The sequence below is a fragment of the Dendrobates tinctorius genome, unplaced genomic scaffold (assembly GCF_039654945.1).
Source record: "Dendrobates tinctorius isolate UK_male_01 unplaced genomic scaffold, ASM3965494v1 ptg000114l, whole genome shotgun sequence".
Taxonomy (NCBI): domain Eukaryota; kingdom Metazoa; phylum Chordata; class Amphibia; order Anura; family Dendrobatidae; genus Dendrobates; species Dendrobates tinctorius.
In genome coordinates, this window is record NW_027361782.1 from 26,565,660 (window position 1) to 26,581,171 (window position 15,512).

General features: G+C 46.5%; 1 protein-coding gene across 1 annotated transcript in view; it reads right to left on the minus strand.

Moving 5' to 3' along the window:
* Positions 1 to 465: 465 nt before the first annotated feature.
* Positions 466 to 15,512, minus strand: part of SH3BGRL (SH3 domain binding glutamate rich protein like) — a 30,803-nt gene continuing 15,756 nt past the window's right edge. Inside the window, exons 2-4 of the mRNA XM_073589919.1 lie at positions 4,814 to 4,999; positions 3,652 to 3,732; positions 466 to 3,271 (exon numbers count right to left, since the gene is read on the minus strand). Coding sequence (XP_073446020.1) covers positions 3,239 to 3,271; positions 3,652 to 3,732; positions 4,814 to 4,999 — 300 coding nt within the window. The 3' untranslated portion in view covers positions 466 to 3,238. The remainder of the gene's footprint in view (positions 3,272 to 3,651; positions 3,733 to 4,813; positions 5,000 to 15,512) is intronic.

Consider the following 15,512-nt stretch of genomic DNA (forward strand, 5'->3'; position numbering starts at 1 on the left):
CTTTATGATTCTTTTATGTCCCACCCATAATTGCACTGTAGTGCTACGTTTGCTTTGTCTTTATCCTTAGTACAAAAATACAATGCAAAGTGTATTTCACACATTTATCGGTGCTCATGGAAAAAGTATGCGACCGAGCTCCGCAACTGCCACAATATCATGACTGTGCTGTGATCATCAGATCTTAAACTGCAGCTCCGGGTGTGACTGAAGGATAAGACTATGTAACAGCATGGGCAGCTCGGTGGCTCAGTGGTTAGCCTTGCAGCAGGTCCTGGGTTCAAATCCCACCAAGGACAACATCTGCAAGGAGTTTGTATGTTCTCCCCGTGTTTCCTCCCACACTCCAAAGACTGATCGGGAATGCAGATTGTGATCCCTGAACGCTTGTTTTGTGAAATCATCGCCTTCTTGTCGGTTATTTCATCATCTGGAATTGCAGAAGAAGTTACAAAAGACTCGAGATGCAGAGGAAAGTTTATTAGTTTCTTTTTTACTGAAGATTTAGCAAAATCAAAAACAGTTTAAGACTTTTTATTAAAACAAAAATGGAAACCGCGATCACAGAGAAAAGTGAGAACCGCGGGAAGATGGCGGCCGGCTGCAGAACGTCTGTGGATCAGGAATGTCCATCATTGTGCCTGTAGCGAAGTCAGGGCATGCTGGGTGTTGTAGTATAGGTCAGCAGGAGAGCCGCAGGCTGCAGAATCTCGGGGATCATGATCATTACGGATCATTATACATTTATAATATTATTCTGCGCCAACCAAACCGACGCTACGTAAGTAAGAGGAGCAGCAGTTATATCGGCGTCCGTATTCAAGCCTAACCGTACCAGGGCGTCCTGCAGTGTTGCCCCGAGCCATGAAGATAACGATCATCTGGTATGTGACAATTTTACTGAAGAGGCATGAGGGCGACTGAGGGTTTAGATTGTAAACTGATTGGTGCATTATACAGAATGACGACTCCCTGTGTTGCCACCAGATGGCGATGTTGTAACACATAGTGATTTCCCATAATGTCACTAGATGGCGCTATTTTACAGATTGACCCTTCCTTCATACTACCACTAGATGGTGATACTATATATGATTTCCCCATACTACCACCAGATGGCACTGTTATCATATATATTAATGGTTCCTCATATTACCATGATTTTACTATATATAATAATGGTTCCGCATATATTCACTAGATGGTGCTGTTATTATATCCTTGTGGGACCCGATATTCCCACCAGATGACACTTTTATAAAAAATAATGATTCGTAATACTACCAACTGACAACGCTATCATACATAATGATTCCTTATACAACCAATAGATGGCGCTATTATACAGAATGATGATTCTTCTCACGACCATAATATGTCGCTATTGTGCAAAATTATTGTTCTCCATACTGCCACCAGATGGTGCTGTTATTCTACAAGATGATTTTCCAACCTGTCACCAGATATATCGCTGTTCTAAATCATTCTATTTTGCCACATTAGAAACAAATGGAGCCATTATACATAATTATGATTCCCCATGCTGCCACCAGAAGGCGACGTTGTTACACAGGATAATATCCCACACAACCACCAGATGGTGCTGTTATTACACAAATATTCCACCCTGCCACCAGATGGCACCATTAATACACAGGATAAGATCCCACACAATCACCAGATGGTGCTGTCATTACACAAATATTCCACCCTGCCACAAGATGGCACCCTTACTACATAGGATAAGATCCCACGCAACCCTCAGATGTCACTATTATTATACATATTATATCCCCTACTACCACCAGATGGCCCTGTTAGTATGGAAAATGATCCTGTTTAATAACACCAGATGGCGCTAGTATAAATAATATCCAATACTACCACCAGATGGTGCTGCTATTACACAGAATAATTTTCCATACTACCACCAGATGGCGCTATTATAATACATAATATCCAGTACTACCACCAGATGGCGCTGTTATTATACATTATTTTCCATACTCCCATCTGTTTTATGAAATGTTTGTTTTCCTTTTATGAGTAATCTACAACTTGTAAAAAAATAAGGCTGAGGCTGCACGGCAACATTTCCACGACACAGGTTGTGCAGTCATTGACCTGTGCAGCCGACACATTATATCCTCATGAACATGAATGGGCGGCAATGTGGCAACCACGAGAAGCCCCATAGAGATGCAACCGTTTGGATGTTTTGCCACTTTCTGGCGGGTTTACTTCCACTTAGAAAGATCTTTGCAGCCGTGTCGCGGCCAGCGTCGCCGTGCAGCCCCAGTATAAAGGCCACTGGAGATGCAGCATTGCCTGATCCCCGCCCCCGGTACCCAATAGAGTGGAAGCTCTGTGCATCAGGCACTTGCCACATTTTGTCAGTAATAATTGTGGTTGGGGTTGTTGGCACCATATAAATCTTTAACATCAATTCCTCGATCACGGCGAGCGTCGCGGACACATAGATGTAACTGTGGGCACCAGACATCTGGGATGTTTCTGCTGGAAAACAACTGTAACTGGAGGATCTGAGACAATGGCTTTATGATAAGAGATGGCTGATTGTCGCAGCTCTTGTATGTGACCCAATGGTCTGCAGATTTAAAGGGACAGTCACCCAAAAAGAAGTCAAAGCTTACAGTGCAGCCAGGAGAAAATAGGAGCGCACAAACTTTTTGTTTTCTTCCTAGGGAAGAGGTGTTCTTGTGCATTTTGTTATAGGAGACCCCCGAGAGCTCACGGGGGTCCCTGCTCCAGTCCCATCTCCCCAGTGGAAGCGTCACTGACCTCATTGTGGGGTACTGTCTCTTTAATTAAACCTTGTGCTAAGACATTAGAGCTCATTCTGCGCATCTTCTGGCGAATTAAAGGCACCTATCTTAAAAGCTAAACAGGGGGTGGTCCCATGGAGGAGAGGGGCTTGTACCAAATAATATCGGACCATTATGGCAACTGCAGCACTGAGGCCCCGACCAACTGATGGCGCTGAGGGAATTGTAAGATGAACATCCCCATGTTAATTCCATCCTTCTTCCAGGTGTTCATCAGTCGTCGTTGGCTTCTGAGGGTTCATGTTGGCACTGGCGGCGTTGGGACACGGGTGAGGGTGGGGCAGTCAGCGCATCATTGCTGCATGGAGGGGAGGTAAGAGTTTAGGAACAAAGCATCTGAGACCCCCCTGAAAGCATAGAACGTTCTGGTCTGATGCAAAGAAAAATCGTCTTCACGCTTTCTGCTGGGCCAAAGCCTCGGCTTCCTGCAGACGGAGAGAAAACAGCATGAGATCAAGATGTCAGGGGGCACCCAGCGTATACAACCCAGGTGCTGACTACTATGGGTGAGGGAGTCTCTTACATGGCTGCGTGGAACTCACACCTGACCATGGTGGCTGTGCGGTGGACTCACACGTGACGGCGGGGGCCTCGCACGTGACCACGGTGGCTGCGGGGGCCTCACGCTTAATTATCTCCCCACCCCTAGGAGTCACTGGGGCGGCACTGGATGTTACGGGGTTAATATTCCTACAAGGAAGAGACTACAGAAATACTTGGCCTTGACCATGGATCAGCAGAGATTAGCCGCCAATCACCTGCCCTCCCCCGCCCCGTGGGTTGGTCGAGTGATCGTCACCGTTACCTTTGATCCCGGTGGGGGCGTCAGGCCCAGGAACGAGTACAGCTCATTATTCTCTCTGGCATCGAAAAAAGCTTCGTAATCCTGCGGAAGAGAAACGCGACAAGTGAACAGCGGCAACTGATTCAGAGCCGTTCAATAAATGGCATCAAAAAGTTCTGCAGCTTTCTAACTGGCTTTATGTTCTACTTTCTTAGGATTTTTAAGATCTCTGTTTGCTGTCAGTTATCGGAGCCATCTCTGCGTCTCCCACAGTCTGTACAGACCAAATACATTTACAGCTGAGGGTTTGATTCAATGTATCAGTGTGGACAAGGCTCCCGGCCAGAGAGTTTGGTCCAGGGCAACAACAGAGGTGAATCTTTGTCCAGGTGAAAATCCAGCAGTAACAGCATCAGCAGCACAAATGTCTCCTTTTTCCTATCCGAAAACTTCACAGCTGATTGTGTACACTGATACAATGTAGGAAACATTCAGCTATTTAACCACAAACTCCTAAATGTTACAAAACTTTTCATTATATAAAGATGAAGCTTCGGTAAAAGCTAAAAGCCCCCGGCTCTCTAACTGACATATAGAGTGTGCCGGACTATTGGAAGTCAGCGATCTCCCCCCGTCACTGCGGGCACCATGTCTGATGGTCACACAGCAGCTCATTGTGTGGACTCTTGGTGTTGGCACCGTCCTGGCAGCAGCCTCATTGTATTTGGTGCAGTGCCCCGGGCGTGGTGCTCTGGTGATCGGTATAGGAATGTAAGATTATTATCTGATTGCAAGTGGAATAATAACCGGAGCAGGGCAGTTGGGGGTTAATCTGGAGACTCCACTGAACCAGAAGGAACCCGACAACTATCAGACCCGGAATGGAAACCTTTATAATCTGGATCCAAGAGTCCGGCACACAGTATCTGGTCTTATTTTTGTTACCATTTTCAGGATTTCTGCTTGCTCTCTGTGAATGGAAACAATCATTTACTGATCTAATTCATCTTGCAGCTGAAGGTTTGCTACAATGTATCCAGTCTAAACTCAGACATTGTAACAACCCCACAGCTGTATTTGCCTGTGCTGCTGATGTAGACCTGGGGGTGGGGGCACCATGTTCTGTGCTCGAGGGTGCAGGCTCCAGGGAGGGGGTATTACTACATGTATGCACAGGTCTTACCCCCAGGTACCGGTCCTCATTGAAGATCTGGGGGGGCAGGGGGATGCCGCTCTCAGGTTTGCAGTTCTCCGGGACATTTGCCCTCATCCATTTCCGGTTTTCCTCGTTGGCGGCGATGTCTTTCTCCTCGTACTCAATCTTCATGGCATCGAGGAGGCCGAGCACTGTCTGCTGCTGCTTCTTAATCTGAGAGCAAGAACCAGAGATAAAGAGGAATGAGGCGCAAAGAACGGGGACGACATGGAAAGGAGGCACGATGGGGTCCAGAATACAGAGAAACTACTAGTACTGGGCGTGCACCAGGCCCCTCCGTTGTGTCGGCCGAGCGTCGGGCCTCGCCACTGTGTTGGCTGAGCGCCTGGCACTGCTATTGCGGCAGCTGAGCGCCAGTCCCCAGCGTTGTGGCGGCCGGGCCCCACCACTGCGGCAGCCCGAACCCATCCGTTGTGTCGGCCGAACACCGGGCACCTCCATTGTGTCAGCCGAGCATCGGGCACCTCCGTTGTGCCGGCCGAGCGCCGGGCCCCCATTCCACACTTTTATTAACCCAGAGCCCCCAAGAATGGCCCAGTATACATGATATGGCACGGGGAGGGTGGGGGAGGCACAGGAAGGGCCCAACCCTGGAGCCACAAATCATCACATATTTTGTGCGGTTATACTGGAAAAAACCTCCCCGAGACAGCACAGTCCTTGTACCCAGCGCACTTCCCTTATACGGACAGGTTTCCCCTCCTCCTCCTTCCTCATAATGACTGAGGCACAAGGCGCACAACCTCCTAATAAGGAGACACAACAGAGAGGAGGAGGAGAACTGTGCCCCCAGTATACAGGAGAAGTGGTACTGTGCAGTGTATGTATACAGGCTATACAGGACAGGATAAGTGGTACTGTGCAGTGTATATATACAGGACGGGATAAGTGGTACTGTGCAGTGTATATATACAGGACGGGAGGAGTGGTACTGTGCAGTGTATATATACAGGACGGGAGGAGTGGTACTGTGCAGTGTGTATATACAGGACGGGAGGAGTGGTACTGTGCAGTGTGTATATACAGGACAGGAGGAGTGGTACTGTGCAGTGTATATATACAGGACGGGAGGAGTGGTACTGTGCAGTGTATATATACAGGACAGGAGGAGTGGTACTGTGCATTGTATATATACAGGACAGGAGGAGTGGTACTGTGCAGTGTATATATATATATATATACAGGACGGGAGGCGTGGTACTGTGCAGTGTGTATATACAGGACAGGAGGAGTGGTACTGTGCAGTGTATACAGTATATACAGGACGGGAGGAGTGGCACTGTGCAGTGTATATATATATATACAGGACGGGAGGCGTGGTACTGTGCTGTGTATATATACAGGACAGGAGGAGTGGTACTGTGCAGTGTATGTATACAGGACAGGAGGAGTGGCACTGTGCAGTGTATATATACAGGACAGGAGGAGTGGTACTGTGCAGTGTATATATACAGGACAGGAGGAGTGGTACTGTGCTGTGTATATATACAGGACAGGAGGAGTGGTACTGTGCAGTGTATGTATACAGGACAGGAGGAGTGGCACTGTGCAGTGTATATATACAGGACGGGAGGAGTGGTACTGTGCAGTGTATATATACAGGACTGGAGGAGTGGTACTGTGCAGTGTGTATATACAGGACAGGAGGAGTGGCACTGTGCAGTGTATATATACAGGACAGGAGGAGTCCCACTGTGCAGTTCATATACACAGGACAGGAGGAGTGGTACTGTGCAGTGTATATATACACAGGATGAGTGGTACTGTGCAGTGTATATATACAGGACGGGAGGAGTGGTACTGTGCAGTGTATATATACAGGACAGGAGGAGTGGTACTGTGCAGTGTATATATACAGGACGGGAGGAGTGGCACTGTGCAGTGTATATATATACAGGATGGGAGGCGTGGTACTGTGCTGTGTATATATACAGGACAGGAGGAGTGGTACTGTGCAGTGTATATATACAGGACAGGAGGAGTGGTACTGTGCAGTGTATATATACAGGACGGGAGGCGTGGTACTGTGCAGTGTATATATACAGGACGGGAGGAGTGGCACTGTGCAGTGTATATATACACAGGAGGAGTGGTACTGTGCAGTGTATATATACAGGAGGAGTGGTACTGTGCAGTGTATATATACAGGACTGGAGGAGTGGTACTGTGCAGTGTATATATACAGGACAGGAGAAGTGGCACTGTGCAGTGTATATATACAGGACAGGAGGAGTCCCACTGTGCAGTTCATATACACAGGACAGGAGAAGTGGTACTGTGCAGTGTATATATACACAGGATGAGTGGTACTGTGCAGTGTATATATACAGGACGGGAGGAGTGGTACTGTGCAGTGTATATATACAGGACGGGAGGAGTGGTACTGTGCAGTGTATATATACAGGACGGGAGGAGTGGCACTGTGCAGTGTATATATATACAGGATGGGAGGCATGGTACTGTGCTGTGTATATATACAGGACAGGAGGAGTGGTACTGTGCAGTGTATATATACAGGACAGGAGGAGTGGTACTGTGCAGTGTATATATACAGGACGGGAGGCGTGGTACTGTGCAGTGTATATATATACAGGACGGGAGGAGTGGCACTGTGCAGTGTATATATACACAGGAGGAGTGGTACTGTGCAGTGTATATACACAGGAGGAGTGGTACTGTGCAGTGTATATACACAGGAGGAGTGGTACTGTGCAGTGTATATATACAGGAGGAGTGGTACTGTGCAGTGTATATATACAGGAGGAGTGATGCTGTGCAGTGTATATATACAGGAAGAGTGGTGCTGTGCAGTGTATATATACAGGTGGAGCTGTACTGTGCGGTGTATATATACAGGAGGAGCGGTGCTGAGCAGTGTATATACACAGGAGGAGCGGTACTGTGCAGTGTATATATACAGGTGGAGCGGTACTGTGCGGTGTATATATACAGGTGGAGCGGTACTGTGCGGTGTATATATACAGGAGGAGAGGTGCTGTGCAGTGTATATACACAGGAGGAGCGGTACTGCGCAGTGTATATATACAGGAGGAGCGGTACTGCGCAGTGTATATATACAGGAGGAGAGGTGCTGTGCAGTGTATATACACAGGAGGAGCGGTACTGCGCAGTGTATATATACAGGAGGAGCGGTACTGCGCAGTGTATATATAAAGGAGGAGTGGTACTGTGCAGTGTATATATACAGGAGGAGTGGTACTGTGCGGTGTATATACAGGAGGAGTTGTACTGTGCAGTGTATATACAGGAGGAGCGGTACTGTGCAGTGTATATACAGGACAGGAGGAGCGGTACTGTGCAGTGTATATATACAGGAGGAGCGGTACTGTGCAGTGTATATACAGGAGGCGTGGTACTGTGCAGTGTATATACAGGAGGCGTGGTACTGTGCAGTGTATATATACAGGACGGGAGGAGTGGTACTGTGCAGTTTATATATACAGGACGGGAGGAGTGGTACTGTGCAGTGTATATACAGGAGTGGTACTGTGCAGTGTATATATACAGGACGGGAGGAGGGTACTGTGCAGTATATATATATATATACAGGACAGGAGGAGTGGTATTGTGCAGTGTATATACACAGGACAGGAGGAGTGGTACTGTGCAGTGTATATATAAAGGACTGGAGGAGTGGTACTGCGCAGTGTATATATACAGGACAGGAGAAGTGGTACTGTGCAGTATATATACACAGGACAGGAGGAGTGGTGCTGTGCAGTGTATATATACAGGACAGGAGAAATGGTACTGTGCAGTGTATATATACAGGACGGGAGGAGTGATACTGTGCAGTATATATATACAGGACAGGAGGAGTGGTACTGTGCAGCGTATATATACAGGACAGGAGAAGTGGTACTGTGCAGTGTATATATACAGGACGGGAGGAGTGATACTGTGCAGTATATATATACAGGACAGGAGGAGTGGTACTGCGCAGTGTATATATACAGGACGGGAGAAGTGGTACTGTGCAGCGTATATATACAGGACAGGAGGAGTGGTACTGTGCAGTGTATATATACAGGACGGGAGGAGTGGTACTGTGCAGTGTACATATACAGGACGGGAGAAGTGGCACTGTGCAGTATATATACACAGGACAGGAGGAGTGGTACTGTGCAGTATATATATACAGGGCAGGAGGAGTGGTACTGTGCAGTGTATATATACAGGACGGGAGGAGTGGTACTGTGCAGTGTATATATACAGGACGGGAGAAGTGGCACTGTGCAGTGTATATATACAGGATGGGAGGAGTGGTACTGTGCAGTGTATATATGCAGGACGGGAGGAGTGGTACTGTGCAGTGCATATATACAGGACAGGAGGAGTGGTACTGCGCAGTGTATATATACAGGACGGGAGAAGTGGTACTGTGCAGCGTATATATACAGGACAGGAGGAGTGGTACTGTGCAGTGTATATATACAGGACGGGAGGAGTGGTACTGTGCAGTGTACATATACAGGACGGGAGAAGTGGCACTGTGCAGTATATATACACAGGACAGGAGGAGTGGTACTGTGCAGTATATATATACAGGGCAGGAGGAGTGGTACTGTGCAGTGTATATATACAGGACGGGAGGAGTGGTACTGTGCAGTGTATATATACAGGACGGGAGAAGTGGCACTGTGCAGTGTATATATACAGGATGGGAGGAGTGGTACTGTGCAGTGTATATATGCAGGACGGGAGGAGTGGTACTGTGCAGTGTATATACAGTATACAGGACAGGAGGAGTGGCACTGTGCAGTGTATATATACAGGACAGGAGGAGTGGTACTGTGCAGTGCATATATACAGGACAGGAGGAGTGGTACTGCGCAGTGTATATACAGTATACAGGACAGGAGGAGTGGTACTGTGCAGTGCATATACAAAAGACAGGAGGAGTGGTACTGTGCAGTGTATATATACAGGAGGAGTGGTACTGTGCAGTGTGTATATATATATATATATATATATACACACACACACAGTGTATATATACACACACACACACACAGGACAGGTGGAGTGGCACTGTGCAGTATATATATATACACATACACACAGGACAGGAGGAGTGGTACTGTGCAGGGTATATATACAGGACAGGAGGAATGGTACTGTGCAGGGTATATATACAGGACAGGAGGAGTGGTACTGTGCAGGGTATATACACAGGACAGGAGGAGTGGTACTCTGCAGGGTATATACACAGGACAGGAGGAGTGGTACTCTGCAGGGTATATACACAGAACAGGAGGAGTGGTACTGTGCAGTGTATATATACAGGACAGGAGGAGTGGTACTGTGCAGGGTATATACACAGAACAGGAGGAGTGGTACTGTGCAGTGTATATATACAGGACAGGAGGAGTGGTACTGTGCAGGGTATATACACAGAACAGGAGGAGTGGTACTGTGCAGTGTATATATACAGGACAGGAGGAGTGGTACTGTGCAGGGTATTTATACAGGACAGGAGGAGTGGTACTGTGCAGGGTATATACACAGAACAGGGGAAGTGGTACTGTGCATTGTATATATACAGTACACAAAATAATGCAGATATAATATCCCCCCCATCCACCTTGCCTATGTCATGGACTTCTATAGTCCCCATCCTGGATCTGCCCCCATCCACCTTTCCTACAGCCCCTATCCAACATCCCTACAGTCCCTATCCCTATTCCCTTTTGTACACTTGCTTTGGCAAAACTAATGTGTATTTAGTCCTGCCAATAAAGCTTCTTTGAATTTGATAGTGCAGTATATCCATACAGTACATAGAATAATACAGATATTGTGTAGTGCACCTGTATACAGGGAAGTTATACTGCGCTATGTCCACAATGCGGTAACGGTTTCTTTGTCTCTATGGAGATCTGCGCTTGTTAATTTGCATTATTAATAAGAGATGAGCTTTTGCTGGCAGACAGTGTCAGGCGCGTCGTGAATCTGCAGGTTGATGACTCAGCTGCCGCAATCTGTGTGTAGCCGCCACTAATGCTGCACACATGGAGTCACGTGGGTTACATAAAGACTACGTCAGGCCGGTTTCACACGTCAGTGGCTCCGGTACGTGTAGTGACAGTTTTGTCACATATCGGAGACACTGACACATTAATCCACCTGTCTCCCCGCTACTCCCCAGCCTCCCTCCTATGCCAGGCTTCCCATTGCCCAGAGGCTCCAATTCAAAACCCTAACCATGACATACAAAGCCATCCACCACCTGTCTCCTCCATACATCTGTGACATGGTCTCTAGGTACCTACCCGCACGCAACCTTCGATCATCTCAAGATCTCCTTCTCTACTCCCCCCTTATCTCTTCTTCCCACAACCGCATACAAGACTTCTCCCGTGCTTCCCCCATACTCTGGAACTCCCTGCCGCAACACATCAGACTCTCACCATCAACGGAAACCTTCAAGAAGAACCTGAAGACCCACCTGTTCCCACAAGCCTACAGCCTGCAATGATCCTCGGTCTACTGAACCACCACACAACCTGCTCTACCCTCTCCTACTGTATCCTCACCCATCCCTGTAGACTGTGAGCCCTCGCGGGCAGGGCCCCCTCTCCTTATGTACTTGTGTGTCCCTTGTCTTACACATGTTTATTATACTTGTCTATATTTCCACTTTTTCACATGTAAAGCATCATGGAATAAATGGCTCTATACAAATGCATAATAATAATAAACATGAATGGTTCTCTGCACATGTCAGCATGTTTTCACGGACACACGGTCCGTGTGCAAAACGAGGAGACATGTCAGTGTTTGTGGGAGTGCACGGTCCGCAAAACGTGCTGGACACGGCACACGGAGAACAGTTCACACTGTCTTCCGTGTTCAACTGCCACCGGGGAAGAAGCAGCTACTATAAGCGCTGTTCCCCTGCAGCTGGTGCTGAACGCGGCTGTCATTCTCTCCTGCTCTGCCGGCAACAGCGAGCAGGAGAGAATGAATGAATGAATGAATGAAAACCCGACGTGGGGTCCCCCTCTTTGTGAACCAACCAGGCAAAACTCACACCTTCTATTGTAAGGTGACATTAAGCCTGGATTAGTAATGGAGAGGTGTCAATAAGACACCTATCCATTACTAATCCTAGAGTTATTCAAGGGTTAAATAAACACACACACAATAAGAACAAAGTATTTTAATGAAAGAATACACTACGCACAGTGTTTAAATCTTTATTAAACTCCTAATTCCATATCGACGCCATCGCTCTCCTGTAAAAATTATAAAATAAACCAACAATATCCATACCTGTCCGGTGATCAGTCACGTCCCACGGCGTAAATCCATCTGGGGGGTTAATCAGGTTACAGCCAGAGCGCTGCTAATGCGACTGCTCCGACTGTAAACTACTGGGGAATGAATGGGAAGCAGCTGGCGCAGATTGTAAACTGATTAACCCCTGAGGTGGATTTACACTGTGGGACGTGATTGAGTGTCGGACAGGTATGGATATTGTTGGTTTATTATTTTATAATTTTTTACAGGAGAACGATGGCATCGATATGGAATTAGAGTATAATAAAGCTTTAAACACCGTGTGTAGTGTATTCTTTTAATAAAATGCTTAGTGTGTGTGTGTGTGTGTGTGTGTGTGTGTGTGTGTGTGTGTGTGTGTTTATTTAACCCTTGAGTAGCAAGGTGACATTAATCCCTTATTAACCCCACTTGCCACCGCTACAGGGCAAGTGGGAAGAACCCGACAAAGCTCCAGAATAGGCACATCTAATAGATGCGCCTTTTCTGGGCAGCTATGGGCTGCTGTTTTAAGGCTGGGGGGGCCAAGGTCAATGGCCCCTTACCAGCCTGAGAATAGCAGCCCCCAGCTGTGAGTTTTGCCAGGTTGGTTACAAATATAAGGGGGACCCCACGTCGGGTTCTCATTCATTCTTTCTCTCCTGCTCGCTGTTCCCGGCAGAGCAGGAGAGAAGAAGCTTACTGTAGCGCTTCTTCCCCAGCGGCTGTCCGTGTGGTCCTGATGCGGCACAATAGCTGGAAATAGACAGGGTGCGCGATTTATATGGATACACCTAGGTGGGCCATTTATATGGGTACACCTCGGTGGGCCGACTTCAAAATGGCCGCTGTGGTCACCACCCATCTTGAAAAGTTTTCCCCCTCCCATATACTAATGTGCCATAAACAGGAAGTTGATATCACCGACCATTCCCATTTTATTTAGGTGTATCCATATACATAGCCCACCCAAGTCTAACCTTATAAATGGCCCACCCTGTACAGCTATTACTTATTACTGAAATAGTAATTTCCTAAAACATGTAAGAAATTGACCAGAAGTACGGACCCCGCTGCTAACACCTGGTTCTATAAACCTCAGATGACATCACAGATCACAGCAGGTGACGTCAATCTTCATGATGATCACATGACCAGGCTTATCTACTACATTAATAAGAATGGGAGCCCCTCCACCCTGTGAGAATGCCGCCATAAGGGAGGGCGCCTGGGATTTAGGAACCTGGAAAAGCTGGGTGACCACTGATGTGAGAGCAGGAATTGCAGCCATAATATTTGTCTCCCAGGACAAGATAGAAATAAGACATGGCTGAATAGAATAACTAACACAACCTGAAAGAAGACAGACTGGTGCAGGCGGACAACTGACAACCCGTGGCTCCACATGGAGTAGTACTGCAGTGCCCCATCCCCCTCCTACAGGACATCCTTAATCGTTGACCCCTTCTGTCATTATTTTGTTTCCCTCAGACATGAATGTAATATTTTGAATTTTTTTCAGTTTGCCCCCCTACCTAGTCTATCCTGCTACACTGTAACAAAACCTCAGCTGTTAGAAGTTTTAGGTCAGGACAGATTTTGATATGTGGGATGTAAGGAATGAATAATCCCTCGTCCCTCACCCACTAGTACGACCTCCCTGTTATTTCCTCCACCTCCCCGTCTTGCCCCCGCTCCTGGGCACAGTTTTTCATATTCCTCAGTCTCCTTCCATATATGTTCTGCTCCTCAGACTGAAGCTGCAGGACTTATCTCCAGAGACGTGTTCTGAGGAAGAAAGAAGCTGCAGCCACCGAGAAGCAAAGTTCTGTTCTTGTAAAGGCTCAGAGCGAGCGAAATTAGGGCTCAGACACTTAAAGGGTTAGAACACAATAGTCCTGATTTATCAAGAGAGGTGTTAATGAAGACATTTGCCCTGTACACCTCATGATGAACACACAGCACCGGATGGGCCAGTCGTGTGCACCTCTATCTGTGGTCACAAATCCTACTCCAGTCCCTACTGGAGTAAGATTTGTGTCATAGCAAGTGCTGTCACTGCTCATGAATTTGGTATAAAAGTTTTAATGAATCGGGCCCAGTATGTGTATTGTAACATTCCAATGTAAAGGGGCAGTCAGTTCCATCGGTCACAGATAAAAAGACCTAAAATGGTCTGTAATATTGAGGAATAATAAAGAAATCCACTGTTGACAGCTGACCAACAGTGGATTCTGGGTCGCTGATGTCTGCACGGCACCCCCACCCACCCAGGTACTATCTGATTCAGGCTCCATGCCCAGCGCCTAGTGCATGACCAGGCACATTTAAAGTGACGATGGTGTCAGTTCTATTATCGCACTGAATGCGATTAACTACTATACTGCAGTCTGTTACTGATGAAGGCCAGTGAGGCCGAAACGTCTATTATATTCTGGCTGCATTAAAAAATCCAAAAAAATATTCTAGAAGTTTTCTTTATTCTTCATGTATGGTGTGGGGCCCTACTTGAGCACCTTCTGAAGTTGTGCATACGCTGTTTTTCCTTTACTTGTAATATTGAGGAGACTCCGTCAGCGAGGTCGCTCTGACCCGGCGTTGGTAACTCTGATCTGTCTTTTTCTAAGCTCCTGTAATAGCCAAACAGTGCAAAATTGGTAATGAAACCCAATTCCAAATGTGACAATTAGTCCCAAGTGCAAGGATTTAAGTAGAAAAAAAATGAATAAAAAGTAGACAACCCCTTTAACCCCTTCATGACCCAGCCTATTTTGACCTTAATGACGTGGCCATTTTTTTGCAATTCTGACCAGTGTCCCTTTAGGAGGTAATAACTCAGGAACGCTTCAACGTATCCTAGCGATTCTGAGACTGTTTTTTCGTGACATATTGGGCTTCATGTTAGTGGTATATTTAGGTCGATATTTTTTGCTTTTTATTCAAGAGTTATGTGACACAAAATAGTTAATAAATTACATTTCCCACATGTCTACTTTACATCAGCACAATTTTGGAAACAAAATGTTTTTTGTTAGGAAGTTATAAGGGTTAAAAGTTGACCAGCGATTTCTCATTTTTACAACAAAATTTACAAAACCATTTTTTTTTAGGGACCACCTCACATTCGAAGTCACTTTGAAGGGTCTATATGGCAGAAAATACCCAAAAGTGACACCATTCTAAAAACTGCACCCCTCAAGCTACTCAAAACCACATTCAAGAAGATTATTAACCCTTCAGGTGCTTCACAGGAACTAAAGCAACGTGGAAGGAAAAAATGGACATTTTAATTTTTCCAACAAAAATTTTTTTTAGCATCATTTTTTTCATTTTCACATGGGCAACAGGATAAAATGGATCCTAAAATTTGTTGGGCAATTTCTCC